General features: G+C 57.7%; 1 protein-coding gene and 1 long non-coding RNA gene across 3 annotated transcripts; one reads left to right on the top strand and one right to left on the bottom strand.

The window, feature by feature from the left end:
- Window positions 1-1,892: 1,892 nt before the first annotated feature.
- Window positions 1,893-12,445, bottom strand: UNC93B1 (unc-93 homolog B1, TLR signaling regulator). Of its 2 annotated transcripts, none has more exons than XM_067748062.1 (11): window positions 12,260-12,445; window positions 11,948-12,089; window positions 11,214-11,367; window positions 8,731-8,892; window positions 8,395-8,527; window positions 7,953-8,046; window positions 7,273-7,397; window positions 6,579-6,761; window positions 5,427-5,700; window positions 3,484-3,602; window positions 1,893-2,642 (listed from the first exon to the last, which is right to left on the bottom strand). In XM_067748062.1, the coding sequence occupies exons 1-11, from the start codon at window positions 12,353-12,355 to the stop codon at window positions 2,319-2,321; spliced, it is 1,806 nt and encodes a 601-aa protein (XP_067604163.1). In that variant the 5' UTR covers window positions 12,356-12,445; the 3' UTR covers window positions 1,893-2,318. The 2 variants fall into 2 exon arrangements, with proteins under 2 accessions (XP_067604163.1, XP_067604164.1); XM_067748063.1 differs by having other exon boundaries at window positions 11,214-11,356; window positions 12,260-12,442.
- Window positions 12,446-12,488: 43 nt separating this feature from the next.
- Window positions 12,489-16,790, top strand: LOC137229885 (uncharacterized). The gene is made up of 3 exons (XR_010945900.1): window positions 12,489-12,592; window positions 16,283-16,347; window positions 16,489-16,790. It is a non-coding gene; the product is annotated as an uncharacterized lncRNA (long non-coding RNA).
- Window positions 16,791-18,868: the final 2,078 nt, after the last annotated feature.

The following is an 18,868-nucleotide window of genomic DNA, read 5'->3' as shown; positions in this document are numbered from 1 at the left end:
GCGTGACCAGTCTTGGTCTGTTTGTCACTGAAAGTCTGTGTATGAGGCAGGCAGTTTTCAGCCCTTCATCTGTCTGAGTCTAGAGACCACCTGGTAGGGAGGCTGGGGAGAGGAGACCTATGGCCTTCACGGTCCCCCATGACTGCAAGACCCCCGAATCTGCCGAAAACAACTTGGTATCTAGTTCATGTTGGTTCGCAGCAGACCCTGGGGGTTCCCTTCCCAGGCATCACAGACCATAGGTTTAATCACCTTCCCTAGGCTGGGTCCAAAAAGGATCCCGCCGGTTCTCTGGACAAGGTGGGGGGTGGAGGCACGGGGTCCAACAAGGGACTCACTGTAAGTTACTCTGAGCCAGCCCTGGGCTAACAAGAGCCAAACTTGCCCTGTTCATGGAACCCTCAGTGTCTCAGGAGTTTTTTCATGGTGCTCCTAGGCCAAAAGAAATATCTAACTGTTCTATTTGTGAGTTATTTTAGGTCCAACCAATAAGTACTTAGGCTCTAATAACTTAGTAGTCGCTTAGAAAATGTAACACACACCAAGAGAAAGAAAAACTGTGTTTATTTCATTCTTTAATAACCGCCACGACTTACTAATTGGCCGTGTGCACCGGGCCAGCTTCTCAAACCTTGGAATCAGACTGGAGACCCCAGGCCTCACTTCCTATTCCACAGTGATTTTCACTTTTTATCCCCAAAGCACAGGAAACCCAGCTTCTCGAAGACATGACATGAAAGGATCGTGGTGTGATCTAACAGTGAAACTGTGGACCACCTGAACCTATTAATTTGCTCAGAGTGGGAAGACGTCCAAATTTTAGAAAAGCTCTGATATCCTCTGTGCCCTTGTGAGTTTCCTGCAGGGCCTGGGGACCTTGGTGCCACCACAGATACACTTTACCGAGGAGGAAACTGTGGCTCAGATGGGCCGACCCCCTGCCTGAGGTCGCAGAGCCTGGCTCCGGGGCCCCCGCTGAGGCTGCTGGAACCAAACTCAAGAGGACTGTATGAGGCAGAGGAGAGAGGGGGCCGCCGTTTACAGGTGGAAGAATCTAGGAGACCTGACGCTGAAGTGGGTGTAGACCAGGGTCTGGCAGTCAGCCAGGGGTGGAGGGTGTGTGAGGAGTGAGGAATGGTGTGGCCCCCAGCTTTGGTGGTACGGATCTGGGGTGCAATTGAGGGATCCAGGACTCTCCCCTTGCCTGTCCTCACCCCACCGTTCAAAGCTCTTCACAGTGGGACCTTAGTTCCCTCTCCCCACGGTGGGGGGCGCCCTCGGGCTGTAGGGGTCAGACCCTCCCACCAGCCTCTGCATCCCTCACGGGCATCACAGCTGAGGCTGTAGCCCAGAGACATCAGTAGCCAAGTTTACCTGGGCTCAGACATCTATGCCCCAGGCCCACACTGGACACGGGGTGACCTGCACTCGCCTCAGAAGTGGACTTGGCCCCCAAAGGAGTCCCTTGGGGAGCTGTGGGCAGAAGCGTCCCAAGGGATAAAAAAAAAAAAAGGATGGGGGTGGGCATGAGGGCTGGGGACGCTTGAGGACGGGGCAGCGGGACCTGGGTTTCTGGGCTTCGTCCCATCCTCTAGACTGACGAGGGACTGGCAGCCCCATCACACTCCGCTGCGGTCCCTACAGACCACCCAGAGCGCTTCTTTGTCCTGAGCTGATCGGGTGCGACTGGCAAAAGCCAGCTGGTGTGGGGAGGGGTGGTGCCTCCGGGAGCCAGGACAGTCTGGTGGGCGGGGCTTAAGGGACCCCCCCCCCCGCCCCCTCACCCCCCCACCCCCCGGATCAAGGCAGACGGCCACAGCGCCCAATGGGCAGGGTCAGCCAGGCACACACCCCGGGTGGTCAATGTCCTCCCACAGCAGGAGACTTCCGGATCAGGACAATACACAAATCTCTTTATTGCTCATGTTCTTAAAGTCGTACCTCTTGGCGGACCATGGGGATAGGATGTGCAAAGCGGGCGACGCACACGGCCCAGGCCTGTAGCCGAGAGCTGGGACGGGACTGGCGGGGTCCCAGCCCCGGGGCTGGGGCCGGTAGGGGGTCGTGGAGAGCGGCCCCTGGGGTCGGAAGAGGGTTTCGGCTGTGCGGTCCCTAGGCACTCTGGGCCTGGCCAAGAGGTCTCAAGGCCCCACCCTCCCTTGGAGGGGGCTGCGGGGAGGATCCCAAGCGCCCGGGGCTCTGGGAGGGCCGTTCCTGAACCCCGGGTGGGCCAAGGGTCTTTCCAGAAGTTGGCGCTGAATCATAGAGGCCCTGACCCGAGACGCGTTAAACCGAGGCCGGCGATCAGGCTTGGCCCCTCACTGCTCCTCGGGCCCATCGCCTCCCAGCGCCTGTTCGTAGGGGCAGGGCCGGCGGCAGAGACCGGCTGGTTTGGGGCCGGGCTCTGACCCCACGGGCCCCGCCTCCTCCTCCGCGCAGTCCCCCCGGCCGCCGCCGCACTCGCCCTCTGTGTCGCTCTCGTCAGAGTTGTCCTCCTCCAGGTAGCGGTAGCCGCGCACCTTGTGCTGGGGCCGCGGGATGCGGGGCTGGCGCGGGACCACGCCCCGCCGCAGCTTCTGCTCCATCCACAGGTACGAGGCTGCGGCCGCCACCAGCGTCACCAGCAGCACCGTCAGCTTAGCCTGGGCACACAGGGAGGGATGCGGCGGACCCGCGGGCATTCAGTCCTGCGCCCTCCCCGCCCAGCCCCTCGCCCCGATAAGCCCACTCCCATCTGGGACTTGAGCCCCGCAGCTCCTCTGCTGTCCTTCCCTCCTCCTGGGAGCCGCCCCGCCACCCATGCTTCCTGGGCACCCTCCTGCCCAGCCCTGTCCCTTATGGTCACCCTATCCATCAGGGCCTCGGTTTCCCTAACTGTAATGGTAATCCCTTTGCCTCACAGGGTAGATGTGAAGGGAGGCCTGGCCCTCCCTTACCAGAGCTTAGATTACTCTGTCCCTTACATGTGGGATCATAAGTAATGCTTCTTAGAGGTTTTGACTGTAACAGGCAGTCAGAAATCACTGTAAATAACTCAGTACGTACACACATATTCACAGGCATACTCCCTGCTATTCCCTATTCCATCCCATTTTTTAAAAAGTTGGCCGGAACCTGCTAAACTGACCCGCCAGTAGGTGAGAGCAGAGGACGAGGACCCCTGAGAGCCAAGAAGGGAGACAGACCCTCGGCAACCATCTCAGAGCCCAACGTCTAGAGAACAGGTTACCAAACTACCCACAAGGCGGCTGGGATGTGCCCACAAGTAGAGAGCAAACTGTGAATCCTTTCAGAAATGGGTAAACTGAGGCCTGCAGGAGGGGATGCGGTAAGTAATAAGCCAGTGATGGGTGTGGGGCCGCCCAGTGGACTTGGCCCAGGACCTGGCCTGGGGCAGTGGTGCCCTTCAGGGGCTGTGAGGCCAGGGCGGGCACTCAGGAAGTTTCTGTTGTCTAGGGGGTCGAGTGGGGGCGGGGCACTCACCTTCATGGGCAGGCTTGAGCCCAAGTAGACTGCGAAGACGGCTATGGCCTGCCACCAGTGGTAGATGGTGAAGATGAAGTCTTGCCTCTCCTTGTCCTCGTACAGGATTCCCAGGAGTGCTGCAGGTGGGCAGGACGGGGCAGAAAGGGGAGAGGTGCCAGCTGGGGCCCAGAGCTGCTGTTCTCCCACTAGTGACCCCCGATGCCCTGTGCTGGTCCCAGCCCTTGGCAGGAGCACCCAGAAAGCCGCTGTAAACCAGTCCTGGCTGGCCCCCTAGTGTACACACTGGTTATCACGCTGCCTGGGAGCTGAGCAGAGGCTGGAGCAGCGGGCCCCCCTGCTGGGATGCAACGGGCCTGCTCTGGGACCCATCTGTGGCCTCAGAAGTGGGAAGTTCTGTGAGCAGTCACATCCTGCCTTCTTCCGAACCCCAGGCATGCAGTGCCAGGCCTGCAGGGGCTGTTTTTCCTCACCCAGGGCTCAGGGTGAGCAAATCGCTGTAGCAACAAGCTTTCTGCAAATCAAACCTGAAGATGGGAGGGAGGAATGTGTTTCCCAAAGCATCCTCCCCTGGGTGGGGCAGAAAGAGCCTCGGACAGGGAATCAGGAGACTCAGATTCCACTCTCGGGACTGAAAGGTGGAGAGAGTTGGCACAGGGATGTGGATTCAGATGTTGGGTCTGTGGGTGACTCGGGGTAAGTGAACTCCCCAGAGCCACTTTTCTCATCTGTGAAATGAGATGACACGTATATGCTGTGCTGTGAGATTTTAATGGGAGAAAGCCTGCACGGCAGCCACTCAGGACATTGACACTCCCATCCTGAGGTCCTGCAGTGCGACTGTACCCCATGGGGGTGCTGTGAAGGGACACGGAGCCCCCCCCCGGGGGGTGGGGCATAAGAGGAGGGAGTAAGCAGAGCTGGGCAGAAGAGGATGCTGGGATCTGGCCCAAGTCCAGACATATCATGGGCTCAAGGTCCAGAGGCAAAACAGCCAGGACAGTGTGGTCCAGGGTGTGGGGCTCCATCCCCTGTGGCAGATATAGTGTCTGATTCTCTCTCTCGGATGTTGGGTGCTGGGGTTGCCTGAACCATCCCCTGCCCAGCCCGCAGCAGGCATGACCTCCACCATGCCATATAGGGGTGATGCTCAAAACTGCTAACGGCACCGGCCCATCAGAACAGGTGCCGATGTGGGAGACCCAAATGGCTGCACCCATGTGTACCAGCTGCCTGTCACTGGCAAGGGCTCACCTGTGGGCCCAGAGCATCACACAGATGAACTCTGTCCCACCCCCTCCTTTCTGCAAGCAGGGCCCCAGGCCCCAGTGCCTCCACCCTAGCAGCCCAGACTTGGGGCCTGGACTTGGCTACTCTGAAGGTTGCTGTTGGGATCTTACAGCCTGCTTCCAGCTCCTCTCCATAAAAATGCCATATGTGCACTTTCCCCCTGGGGTGTGGACAGGGCCACCTGCTGCGTCCCATGCTCCCTGGGGCACAGACCCTGACACCTGCTTCCAGTGTCACGAAAACTATGCCAGGCTGCGCCCTGTCCCCTGGTATGAAATGAGGCATCCCCAATGTGTTTTTTTGCACTGTCCCTAAGAGGGGTCCACAGAGCCCCATATCCAGCCCATGGAGCCACAAGATCTCACCCTGACTCCCATGCCCACCCTGGGGGTCCACAGGATGTCCATGGCGTGCCTCGAGGGTGTTCACAGCCCTCATCTGTCCCCGCAGTGTCCACGGGACTTCCTTCCACCCCTAGAGTGCACACAGGGATTCCCCACCTACCTCCACCAAGTGCACGGGACCCCATAACAGCCCTCCAGTGTGCCCATCAACCCCATGTCTGTCCCTGGGATGTCTGTGCTCCCCGCAACCGCCCTGAGGAAGCCCCAGGGTCCCCTGCCCAGCCATCCAGGGCCCACGGCTATACTCACTGCTAAGCCCCGTCTTGTTGAGGGCACTGCCCACACCCCAGAGCACGGCTACTGCATAGAGGACCCCGATGTGTTGCAGGACCCGGGGCGCGGGGGCCCAGAAAAAGAGGCTGACAGTGAGCAGCAGGTGCAGCCCAGCCCCGGCCACCAGAGGCGCCGGGCGCGGCAGCCACAGCCCCAGCAGGCCCAGCGCCGAGGCGGCCGAGGCACCCAGGCTATAAGCCACGAGGACGTACGCCAGGCGTTCCAGCCCCACCGAGCACACGCCATAGCCCTGGGGGAACAGAGATGAGGGTTGGAGGTCAGGAAGTTTGAGGGTTGGAGGTCAGGCCCAGGCTCTGGCCCTCCCCACGAGGTCTCACTTCAGGCCACGTCCTGCCCTCTCTAGGCCACCGCAGGGCCAGCTTCCTCCGAGGCTTGTGGGAAGGTTCCTCGGGGACAGACAGTGAGAAAATGCTTGGACAGTGTCCCCAGACACCAAGGCTGAAACCCGCACGGAGCCAAACACTTGATGGCTGTTTATCCCATCTCAACAGTGCAACTCCTCTGGAAGTCAGCATGGCCATTAGAGACTTCACAGATGAGGAAACAGGCTTAGAGAGGTGAAAGTAACTTTCCCAAGGTAGGGGCGGGATCGGGGGAGAGAGGGAAAAGGAGGAGGGGAATATCTGGGCCTACAATTGTCCCTTGGTGTCTGCGGGGGATTGGTTCCAGGACGCTTCACGGACACTAAAACCTGCGGATGCTCAAGTCCCTTATATAAAATGGGGTAGTACAGGCTTCCCTGGTGGCGCAGCGGTTGAGAGTCCGCCTGCCAATGCGGGGGACACGGGTTCGTGCCCCGGTCCGGGAGGATCCCACATGCCGCGGAGCGGCTGGGCCCGTGAGCCATGGCCGCTGAGCCTGCGCGTCCGGAGCCTGTGCTCCGCAACAGGAGAGGCCACAACAGTGAGAGGCCCGCGTACCGCAAAAAAAAAAAAAAAAAAAATGGGGTAGTACAGTGGGCCCTCCGGATCCGCGAATGCAGAGAGCCCACTGTACTTGTACATACTTATACATATATATTCAAAACTTATTCGTTGTTATTCTGTGATTCAAATTTAACGAACGTCGTGTAATTTTATCTGGCAACGCTCTTCAGGCTGCCCTTACCAGGGCGAGACCAGTGCAGGCAAAGAGCACCTCGAAGCCGCTGTAGATAAAGAAGGGCACGAGGTGGCGCAGGCGGAAGTCGCGCACGTGCTTGAAGGGCAGCTGGAAAATGTTGCCCCAGCCCACGCTGCGCAGGTCTATCTCCTCCGTGGGCCGGTACGCCGCGCCGCAAAGGCCCAGCACCTGCAGGCAAGAAGGTGCGGGAGGGGGGCGGGCATCCGGGCATCCTGGCCCCGCCCCCGGGACCCAGCCCCGCCCCCAGGCAAATCCACAAATGAGCCTCCGAGCCCTGCCTCCAGCCCGAAGACACGACCTAGTCACGCCCCCAACGCCTTAGCTCTGCCTCCTGGTCCCACCCCCAGGTTGGAGCCATACCTTCTGACCCTCGGCCCTAGATCCAGCCCGTGTCACAGCCAATCCTCTAGGACCCTGTCTTCAGCTCGACCCCGGACCAGGCCTGGACCCCCTCTTACTGGCCTCTGGGATTCCAATTCCTCTCTCAGTCCGCAGGCACCAGCCACACCTCCGAGCCTCCAGCCCAGCTCCTCGGCTCAGGCCCCCTCCCCAGGACTCAGCCCTAACTCTGGACTCAGAATAAGCCTCCGGCCCGCCCTCCGCGCGCCCAGCCCGCATTCCTCTCTCCCCGCCACGGTCCCCAGATCTGACCCCGTCACACCCCCAACCCGGGCCGCACCAGCAGCATGGCCAGGAAGGCCACCGCCATGAGCACGCTCTCCACCACGATGAGGTTTCGGCTCCGCGGTAGCGTCCGCAGAACCGTCTTGTTGAAGCCGGTGAGGATGCCCTGGCTGTTTGTGCCTGAGAAAGAGGAGGGTGGGGGGCATCGTGAGGCAGGGAGCAGGGCACACTGTCAGCTGGGCCACAAAGAAATGCAGCAAAGCAGGCAGGGGAGGGGAGGGTTAGAGGGGGTGGGCAAGGACCCTGCCGGCAAAGGCAGGGTTCCTTTGGGAAGCACTTTGGAGGTGAGGGCCACTGGGGCTGAAAGCACCTCCCCTCCCTCCTGCCCTATTGCCCTGAGGCTGCCGTGGGAGCCAGTCCACCTCCCACCTCCATACATTTGCCCTGCACTGAGGGTATACTTGGCCCTGAGAGACCCCACAGGCAGCCTCAGCCCAGATGGCACCTCCTCCAGGCAGCCTTCCCTGATGCACCTCACCACCACCCCAAGCTGGATCAGATGTCCTAACGACAAGGCCCTGTGCCTTGGTCATCAGAGCTGTAGGACACCAGGCTCTCAGCCCTGAGTCCTGTGAGCGAGGGCATCCTTTCTTCCCTTGAGGGCCCAGTGTCTGCTGGGTGACTCAGTGGGGGAGGTGAGCAGACCTTAGGGACCCCACCCCCATGAGCACTAACCGCAGTTCTGCACTTTGTATAGTGTGTGGTTCAGGTCATACAGGTAATGGTTCAGGAAGTAGATCATGGGCAGCTGGGCGCAGGCAAAGCTCAGCTGTGGGCAGGAGGGTAGCTTGGGTCAGGCTTGGGGCATGGAACCGGGCAAGGAGCACAGGCACAATCTGGGAGCGGGTCTGGGCACAGCCCTGGGGGAACAGGAGCCCTCCCACCTCTCGGGGGGCAGCCTGGTTGGGGGGGGATGCCCAGTGCAGGAAGACTTCCTCCTGGTCAGCGCTGTAGACAGGGAGGGAATGAGGTCTCTGTCACCAGAGGTAAGCAAACAGGAGTTGGCTCAAGAAAGGGCAGTGGGATTAGAGGGCTGAAAAGACTGTGGAATGGGCTCCAATGTGTGATTCTGGACCTGGAATACCCCACCCCCAGGGTCCCCACACACGGCACTCACGTGGAAGAAGCTGTAGAAGATGGCCTGGAAGACCAGGAGGTAGGGTGCGTGGGAGCCCCGAGGCGGGCGCTGCTGGGGGCCCTGTTCGTCCTGCTCTTTGTAGTGGGAGTACTCATAGTATTTCTGGGCCATCCTGGACCACAAAGGAGAGAAGGCTCTCCCCAGCCCAACCTCTGCACCCAGGCTTATGGACTGGCCAGCCAATGTCTCACGAACAGGAAAACTGAGGCCCAGAGGGCGGATGGGGCTGGTCCAAGGTCCCCAAGACGAGGTGGGCAACACAGGAGAGGCTCTGCCAGGTCTCCAGTTTCCCACCCTGCTGCCCACCAGGCTCACCTGGTGATGTAGTTGCCCATGGAGGCCCAAAGAGGCACAATGGCCATGCCCAGCGCCACGGCTGAGGGCACAAGCGTGTAGTAGCGCTCCCAGTAGTTGGTGGAGACAAAGAGGGCGTAGATGCCCACAGCCAGGAACATCATCCACTTGGTGCCAAAAAACCTGCGAGCAGTAGGATGAGGATGCTGCCACCACGCGCACATCCAGACCGCTGCAGCCCGAAAGCAGCGTGGCCACAACGCCAGGCCCCAGCTCCTGAGGCTGTATGAGGTGGGGAGGGACCCCTGGCCTTGGAGTCGAGGGTCCTAAGATAAGTCTCAGAGACATGGACTTGCAGGTGGCCTCAGGGGAGCCACTCTAACCAGACACCTGTAATGTGGGCTCTGCCCCAACCTCGAGCCTCTCACGGCCACTGCAGGGATAGAGGAGATAAAGCGGGGAGAGGGTGTCATAAGTCAGTGGCCCTTGGGCACATGCAACCCTCATTTGTGTCCTGGGCTGACTCGCCAGCCCCCCTTCTCCACCCACGTGCAGTGACTACAGGACCCAGGTGAACAGCTGAGGGACTTGTCCCAAGCTGGGACTGAGGACCAGGGAGAGGAACCCTGGCGCCCCTTCCCCTCTGCACTTTGCCCTTTCAGTCCACTGTGGTCAGTCGGGAAGTTTCTTGTAGAACAACGGCCTCACTGGCTCTGGGAGAATGTTGCACCGTGTTAGAGGCAGGTTGACGAGGGACAGGATAAGGGCCCATTCAGGGCACTGGAGGCTGATCAGGCTAGACACAACCATTGCGGTCTTTGGGTTGGTTTTGTTTTCGGTTCTGTTTGTTTGAATATTTGTGCTCATTATTTCCTTTCTTTATCTGAGTTTCCAGGAAGCTCAAAGCTCAATGACTCTGGTTTTCTGATACAATTACTTTCTCTTCTATTGCAGGGTCCTGGTTCTTTAACTATCCTTATCCTGCCATATAATAAATTGACAGGCAGCCTCCTCTGATCTATTTGGGGAAGGGCACCCAAACTGCACTGTAAATTTTGAAACACAAAAAGTAAAAATACTAGCACTCATTGCTGGTGAGGCTGTGGTTTTAAAAAGAATACATACAGCCAGAGGTCATGCAGATAGTACAGCCCTTTGGAAAGTCAGCCTGGTAGTTTGGGTTGGGGGGCAAGCATGGGGTTTGGAGTCACTGCCTGGGTTCAGACCTTCAATCTGCCAGTTGCTGCCTGTGGGGATGGGTTCAACCTCTTGGTCTCCCCGTGTCTAAGATCAGAGCATCCACCTTGGTTGTAGGGAATGCGATACGCTTATACAACGCCCAGCACATAGGAAATGAAATGAGTTTGCCATTAATAATACTGCTAGGTTTCAAGAGCCAGAAAGCCTTTTATACGCTTCTGACCTAGTAAGGGCGGTTCTGAGAGTTTATTCTAGGAGGCTTTCTTTCTTTCCTTCTTCCTTCCTTCCTCCCTCCCTCCCTTTCTTTCTCTCTCTCTTTCTTTCTTTAATTTTAAGATGAGGAAACAGCCAGAAGCATAAAGGGAACATGCAAAACAGAAGAGGGAGCCGCAACGTCCAGCCCTGAGCCACAGTTCAGTGCCCCCACGTCTGCAGAAGATGCTAACATCACGAAAGTCCCCACTGTGAAGCAGGCCAAGAGGTGTGCAGTGAAAAGAAAGCAAAAGTGACACTGCACATGCACATATGCACGCCCATACACGTACTCCAGTTGACAAGGACAGAAACGTTATCCATGCATGCCGCTGGGAAAACAAAGTCAGCTGATTGCCTGGAGGGCTTGGGAGGGGTTTTCTTTTTTCTGATTTCAATTACGATTCTAATGTTGCTTGTGCAATTGTGATAAAAGAGTGTGAGGGGGTTGTTATTGTTTCGGAAAGACAGGGGAACTCATCTAATGTGTCCACTGATCTCTGGGTCCCATCTGAGCACAGATCTACTGCCTGGCGGTAGGATACTTGTGGAGGGCATTTTTGTACTGCACCAGATGCCACTAAGGCTCCAGTATGGAGGAGACCCCCTGGGGCGCCTGCCCAGCCACACCCTTTTCAGTGAGAAATGTCCCTCAACACTGCCACAGCTGGTTGGGCTCGCGGTGCGTTCCTGGGCTTTGCCGGCTGATCAGATTCTCTCCAGAAACTCCACAGCCCTGATCTCAAAAGGTCATTGTAGCTCCAGGCCATAAAGGAGGGCATGAAGATGATGCCACATGGGGTACGGGCAATCTGAGGGAAGGAGCCTGAGTGAATTTCTGTTGCTTGAAACCCAAGGTGCCTTGGTTGCAAAGCTCTTGTTTCTTCCCCAAACCTGGGTTTCACCCCTTCTCTCTCACCCCTCCAGGTAGGCAAGTTCTCTCCCCACCCCACCCCCAAGAACACCAGGACAGCTGGAGACGCCATGTCCACCAGCCCTCGCACCCCTTCAAGATCAGGGAGGCAGCCCTCATAGAGACAGCAGTGTCGCACCTGATGAGCACAGGTGTGTAGAGCAGGGCCACGATGGGGGTCACGTTGATGCCCATCAGCATCTTGCTGTCGATGTCAGGCAGCCCCATGTTGCCGTATTTCACCTCCCGGTAGGTCTCATCGTAGTGCAGGATCAGCTGCATCTGCAGAAGGCCTGGGTACAGGGAGCAGGCATGGAGGGGGCGACCTGGCTCTGGGGGCAACCAAGCAGAGGCTGGAACGCAAGCCTGGCACCAAAGGGATCCCCGACTCCAACGCCTATGAGGACAGAGGGGAAGCCCAGGCTGGGCCAAGAGTCCTACCTGCCAGTGGCCACGACAGCGACTTGAATCCAGACCCCCGCCCCGCCCCCGCCCCCCCCCTCCGCCAGCCACTTGGACCTCAGCGCCCCTGATTCCGAAGGCAGCAGACCTGCCCAGGGCGCCCAGGGCCCGCCCACACACTCACGAAGCCTGTGGCTGGGCCCCGGGGACACTGCACCGTCCCCCCATTGCGGAGGCCGCAGCTGCAGCTGTGAGGGCGCAGAAGAAGTGAAAGAGGAAGGGAGCCGACTGGCCCCAAGGTTTCTCTTTCCCTGAGAAACCTCAGGTCTGGGGAGGGCGCGCGGGGGGAAGGGGAAAGACTTGGGTCCCAGCGCAGAACCCGCCGGGCCGTGCCACCTCGCCTGGCCCGGGGCGGAACGGCGTGGCCAGAGGCCCAACCCGCCAACCCGCGGGGCGCGGCGGGCCGCCTACCCAGGTAGACGCCGTAGGTGAGCATGCCGCCCGCGCTGGCCGCCAGCACGTTCTTGAGCACGCCGAGCCGCTTGCGGCGGTAGTAGCGGCGCTCCTCCTCCTGCTCGTTGTAGTTGGGGTACGCGCCCACCAGCTCGTCCAGCTGCGGGGCACGACGGCGCTCGAACCCGGCCACTGCACCCCCGGAGCCCCGCGTCCATCCCCGGCCGCCCCCGGCACCCCCCCTGGCCCTGGGGCCGCATCCCGCTCCCGCGGGGGAGACCCCGGCCCTTCTGGTCCCCGCGCCGCCACGCCTTCCCCGTCCCCGCTCACCGGGGCCTCGGGCCCGTCTGGGACCCCGAGTTGGTCCTCATCGCCCTGCGCACCCACGGCCCCCGCCACCGGATAGAGCGGCGGCTCCGCCTCCATGGCTGGACCAGCCGGAGGACTAGTCCGGCAGCGGACCCCTACTTCCTCCGGGCGCCGGGACCTGCCTCGCCCCGCCCCGGGGCCCACCTCCTCCACGAGGGGAGGGCCTGGCGCCGCTGGGGGCGTGCCCAGCGCGTGTGCGTGTGCGTGTGCGTGTGTGTAGGGGAGTGCCCGTGCGTCCATCGCGGCCTCAGGAATGCGAGGTGCGAGTTGGAATCCCAGCTCTGCCACTTCCCGGTATTGTAACTTTGGGGATTAACTCCACTTCTCTGTGCCTCATTTCCTCACCTGTAAATCAGGGATACTCAGCACGACTTCCAAGGGCTCTTTCGGGATTACTGAGTTAATGCAAAACCTTAGGAAAGTGCCAGGCCCATAATAACTCCCCTCAGCCTTACCCCTACCACTGTCATCCCTACCCCACCTCCAGCCCTACCCCTACCACTGTCATCCCTACCCCACCTCCAGCCCTACCCCTACCACTGTCATCCCTACCCCACCTCCAGCCCTACCCCTACCACTGTCATCCCTACCCCACCTCCAGCCCTACCCCTACCACTGTCATCCCTGACCCATTTGGTTTGTTTGCAGGTCAGCAAAGAGCCCTCATAGCGGGTGGGGGGGGGAGAGGGCTCCCGCCGCAGGACTTGGCAGCCCGTGCCCACCTCCCGCTCACCCTGAGCTTCCTTTGGGCACCCGTAAGTGGGAGCTCTGGCAGGGCCCCTGGGAGGCCGAGATTGTGGGGGCTGCCGGACTGCAGGGGGGCGACCCCCACACACACACACACCACCCTGTAGCAGGGACCAGAGCCTCCTGCCCCTGCCTGACTGGGCCCTGGGTCTGGGGCTGCAGTGAGAGCCCATGAAATTTCTGCTTTGCTCGAGCTGACACTCCACAGCTCTGGGTGTCAGCCTGGTTAGAAGTACTCTGGGAAGCTTTTAAAAATATTGGTTTCAGGATAGTCTCCTCAACAAATGGTGTCGGGAAAACTGGATAACCACATGCCCAGAATGAAATGGGACCTCTGTCGCACAGTATGCACAGAAATTAACTTCAAATGGATCAAAGACACATAAGACCCCATAACCTAAAACTCCTAGAAGAAAACAGTAGCTCCTCAACATGGGTCTTGGTAATGATTTCTCGGACACGACATCAAAAGCATGAAAAACAAAAGAAAAAACAAGTGGGACTACATCAAACTTAAAATGTCTACACTGCAAAAGAAATAATTAAAATAAAAAGGCAACCGATGGAATGTGGGAGAGTGTTTACAAACTATGCATCTAATAAGGGGTTAATATCCAAAATACATAAAGGAATTCATACAACTCAATAACAACAACAACAAAAACCGATTTAAAGATGGGTAGAGGGGGCTTCCCTGGTGGCGCAGTGGTTAAGAATCCGCCTGCCAATGCAGGGGACACAGGTTTGAGCCCTGGTCCAGGAAGATCCCACATGCCGCGGAGCAGCTAAGCCCACACGCCACAACTACTGAAATCCATGTGCCACAACTACTGAGCCCGCATGCTGCAACTACTGAGTCCACGCGCCTAGAGCCTGTGCTCTGCAACACGAGAAGCCACTGCAATGAGAAGCCCGCGTGCAGCAACCAAGACCCAATGCAGCCGAAAATTAATTAATTAATTATTTTAAATGACCCAGTTCCCCTCCTTCCCCCCCCACTCTGAACAATGCACAAGCTGTTCCTTCCGGTTGGAGAGCCCCTTCCCCTGCTCCTTCCAGGAGGGGTCCTTCCCGGGGCGGGTAAATGGATGACAAATACCCACCCCAGAAGGGCTGCTGGGAAGGTGGAGAGCTGGCCATGTGGAGGGTGTGAATTTACAGAGGCTCCTGGCTGCAAGGTGGTGGAACTTTCTCCAGACCGTGCCCAGGTGCAGATGTGAGTAAAGCAGACAGGCGGAGTCAGGCAGCCAGGACCTGGCAGTGGGAGACAGGGAAGGAGCAAGAGAGAGGGCGGGGCCCAAGGTGGTCCAGAGGCAAGGAGGAGGCGGGAGAGCAGGGATGCAGTGGGCACTGGGGGGCCTGTGGTCAGAGAGTGGATGCAGGGCTCATTACCTTGGGAGATGACAAAGTCCAGGGTATGGCCATGGCACGGGGTGGGGAAGGATGATGAGGTCCAGGAGGTCATGGGGCTTGGGGCACATGCAGGCAGTGGACTTTGCCGCCCCCAGGAGGATGCAGTCCTGTAGAACTGAGCGGGCCGGTGGGAGACCAGGCCGGAGGGGAAGGTAGCTGTCCGAGGTGGCCGGTGTGACCACAGAGGGTGGGTGAGGAGGATACCAGGGAGGAGCCCTGGCCCCTCCTAAGAGGGCACCCTCCTGAAACCGTATCAGAAAGGGGGCCCCTGGGCCTGGGTGGAGACTGGCATCTGTGGTCTGGAAATGACCTCCCTGTCTGCCACCTTCTGCACCTGCAGCAGTCATGGAACGAAATCCCTCAGCCAAGTGCACCTGGCTCCTCCAGCTCCTTGGACGGAGAACGGAGAAGCTGGGATGAGCCAGGGAGGAAGGGTGGGGGAAGGGCCCGCTTGCCATGCAGCGGGGTCCCCAGGGTGCCCGGTCTTGTCTGGGCGTTAGTGTGGGAAGCCCCCTCACCTCATCTTCCCTCACCCCAATATTTCCTCCCTTGCAAAACAGGAGTAGGTGAAAAAGGCTTCTGCACACTGAAAACAGGATGGAGGGGGCCAGCCTAGGGGCCAGGAGGAAGAGCAGCATCTCAGAGGCCAGAGGAGACCTTTAGGGGCAAGAGAGGGGAGTGTGACACCTGTCAATGAAAAAATAATCAATAAACAATCTGTACTGGGAATAGAAAAGAGTTTTATTTGAGCCAAACTGAGGGCTATAGCCCAGAAGACAGCCTCTCAGATAACTCCGAGGAACTGCTCTGGAGAAGCGTGGTTTTCAGCACAGTTTTATGCCTTGTCAGAACAAAGAACATCCAACAAGTCAGGGAGACATTCCTTCATGGTTTCAAAAAAACAGATCAGTACGTACACAGAGAGTCAGTATGGCCTTGGCACTTGAGAAAGAAGTCTTATTATCAAAGGAGCACCAGCATTGGCGTCCCTGGAAGGGACGCATTTCATCTTTATTTTTCCCTTTTGTTTTGTTTTGGTTTTTTTTTTGCGGTACGCGGGCCTCCCACTGCCGCGGCCCCTCCCGTCGCGGAGCACAGGCTCCGGACGCGCAGGCTCAGCGGCCATGGCTCACGGGCCCAGCCGCTCCGCGGCATGTGGGATCCTCCCGGACCGGGGCACGAACCCGCGGCCCCCGCATCGGCAGGCGGACCCCCAACAACTGCGCCACCAGGGAAGCCCTCATCTTTATTTTAACATGGACATTCTTTGCTTCTGGTCAGTGTGCCCTTTTCTTTAATGGTTAAAGCAGATGTACAATGTATGCTTGGAAGGCCACAAACAGACTGTTCCAGTTAGCATCAAGTTCAAGTTAACTCACGGATAAGCCAGCATGACTTCCCCAGACATCAATATGTGAGCATTTCTTTTATTGCACCCAAGGAAAGAGAGGGGCAGTGTCCCAGGCCCAATGGCTCTTAGAGAGAGAGAGGACAGGGAAGATTTTTAGTTGTCCCTATGTTGGAAAGAGGGCAAGCCCACAAAAGTCCTATAAAGGGGCAAAGGGAAGATGGCGTGACCTCTGAAGGGGTCAGGAAGCTCCCAGATGCAGCCACCTGAAGCTCCCTTCGCCCGAGAGCCCCCCGTCCAGCATTTTGAGGTTTTCAGGTGGCCCAGTATTTACCCAGAGCGGGTGTGCGTCGTCGAAGAAAGGGTAAAGGCCTCCTGGGCGGGCTTGTGTGCTCATGGGGAAGGGGGGCAAGGCTTACTGAACAGCAGATGCCTTGGGCAGACCCAGAACTCACAGGCTGTTTATCTCCCACCAGGAGGGACCCCCAAGACGAAATCAAGTGGAGTGTGTTTTGTGAACCAGCCAGAAAGCAAAGAGAAGGTAGGAGGGGAGCAGAGACACTGCTCCAGGAAGTGGGTGGTCTGCCTATACCAGTGGATCCTCCTGGCCTCCCCTGTGCTGAGCCCCACTGACAGCTACTTCTTTTTTCTTTTCCTTTTTTTTTTTTGGCCGCCGCTACAGCATGTGGGATCTTAGTTCCCTGACCAGGGATCAAACTCGCGCCCCCTGCAGTGGAAGCTCGGAGTCAACCACTGGACGGCCAGGGAAGTCTCTGGCAGCTACTTCTTAGGTGTTGGCTTTCTGCAATATTGCTTGCTTTCTGTGGGGTCTTGGTCCATGCCTAAAACAGAGGTTACTGTACCATTTAGGGCCCTAAAATGATTTAATTAAGTCCTTGGAGTCCTTGTTACATGTGGACTCCTTCTGTGATGTTGGTAACTTTTAATTTTGAATTGCATTATTAAAATCAACTCATTTTAGAACATTTGTGGCGGGGGCGGGGGTGGGGTCCTGGTAGCTTGTTTCCACACCTGCCATTACGGCACCCAGTGGTTAATGACACTGTCCTAATCTTATTAAAAGCGAAAAGGAAATATATTTACATCTAAATTTTAAATATCGATTAATTTTTAAAAACACTGACATGAAGAATGCAAATTCAAATGTCCCAAGCTGAGTGAGGAGTAATTTCGGTCTTGTTAGCTTTTGACACAGTGACCCTGGATGAATTTGAGAAGCAGGTGGTTTCAGGCTCTGGGCTCCTAGAATCCGCTGACGCTCAGGAACTCTGTCAATTACCAAGAAAATATCTCCGGATCAGTCCAGACTGGGGTTCGGATGTGACTGGCAAACTGCTCCTGGAGAGACAAATACTTGTGCAACAGGCTCCCTGGTTAGGCTCGGCCAGTGGGAGGTTCTGGGTTTGGGAGGAGGTGAGAGCCAGGGCATAACTAGGGTGGGGATGGGGGAGCACGTGGACAGTGGCTTGACTCCTCCAGGGTCCCAGTGTCCACAGAGCAGTCCTACCATGGTCTAGCTTTCCCTGGCTGACCTTGACCCTCTGGGGTCTGGTGACACCACTTCCTCCCTTTGACCTTTCCAGGCTCCCTCACCAACCCAATTCCCTGTACTAGATCTTCTCTACTCAAAAGACCTAGGTTGGTTTCTGTTCACTAAACCCTGACTTATAAATCCCCTTGTTTCCAGAAAGAATTTTTGCATGGCTTAAGAAGCTGCTGTCAGGGAGCCTTGAGACTTCCTATGAGGCTGTCCTAGAGGGGACCCAGATAAACACAGCCCATGTGACCTGCAGGGCAGAGAACAGAGCAAGGTCAGCGGCCCCTCCCACCCCATCCAGACCTCAAGCACTCCCTGTCACGTCTACCCTCACTGTTGTCTAATGGTTTTCTCTATACTAGGTTCTATTTTTGTTCTCACTATAAAAATAATAGATGCTCCTTGTAGAAAAACAAGCAGGAGAGATACATATTGCTCCCGGTTCGAACACCCTGAGACAGCTCCGGGGGTCTTGTGAAGTGTCACCCTGCCTTGCATCCAAAGTAGCAGGCAGGGTCCACTGCTGATTCATCTAACTCCACTTCCCTGGCATTGAGGCAAATCTTTACCATTTGTGTTTTTTATAAATGTATTTAGTTTATTTTTTTTTGGCTGCATTGGGTCTTCGTTGCTGCACGCGGGCTTTCTCTAGTTGCAGCGAGCGGGGGCTACCCTTTGTTGCGGTGCGCGGACTTCTCATTGTGCTGGCTTCTCTTGTTGTGGAGCACAGGCTCTAGGCACATGGGCTCAGTAGTTGTGGCTCGCAGGCTCTAGAGCGCAGGCTCAGTAGCCGTGGCTCACGGGCTTAGTTGCTCCACGGCATGTGGGATCTTCCTGGACCAGGGCTCGAACCTGTGTCGCCTGCATTGGCAGGCGGATTCTTAACCACTGCGCCACCAGGGAAGCCCTAATCTTTACCATTTTTTAAACTAAAAACCATGGGGTTGATGATTGTCACAAGCTGTCGGGAGGTCCCTGAGCTGGGATGTGCCAAAGACCCTGCCCAGCTCCTGGCACAGCAAGTGTCCAGGAGAGATGCTGCTTTCGGCTGAGACTCCTGGGAGTGGGGGTAACCACCCCCCAGCTCCTAAGCAAGAATTCGGGGTACCCTGGAGACGCTGCGGGCTGGGGACTTGGGGCTGGCTGGGTTAGAATCCCCACCTGTCCCTCTCCTGTGTGGCCCCAGCCCGGCCACTGTCCCTCTCTGAGCCTGTTGTTTCATCTGTAAAGCTCAGACCATAACATCTGAGAATTTGTGTCAAGTGCTTGGCGCAGGGCTTAGCACACAGTAGGTGCTTAGTAAAGCTTTGCTAAGTGAGCACATGGGTGAGTGCTGAGTGTGTCCAGGCACTGCACCCCAGTGGCCTCTGACTGCACCCCAGGGTCACACTGGCCTCTGTGGGTGGCTGCTGGGGGGAGCCAGGTGGTCCTGCCTTCAAGGCTGGGAGGGGGAAGGAAGCGGGGGCGGGGCCCCAGGACAAGGCCTGGGGTGGCCACTCCCTTA

Source organism: Pseudorca crassidens, chromosome 9, assembly GCF_039906515.1.
Source record: "Pseudorca crassidens isolate mPseCra1 chromosome 9, mPseCra1.hap1, whole genome shotgun sequence".
In the NCBI taxonomy this organism is placed as follows: Eukaryota; Metazoa; Chordata; class Mammalia; order Artiodactyla; family Delphinidae; genus Pseudorca; species Pseudorca crassidens.
This window is presented reverse-complemented; position numbering and strand designations above follow the sequence as displayed.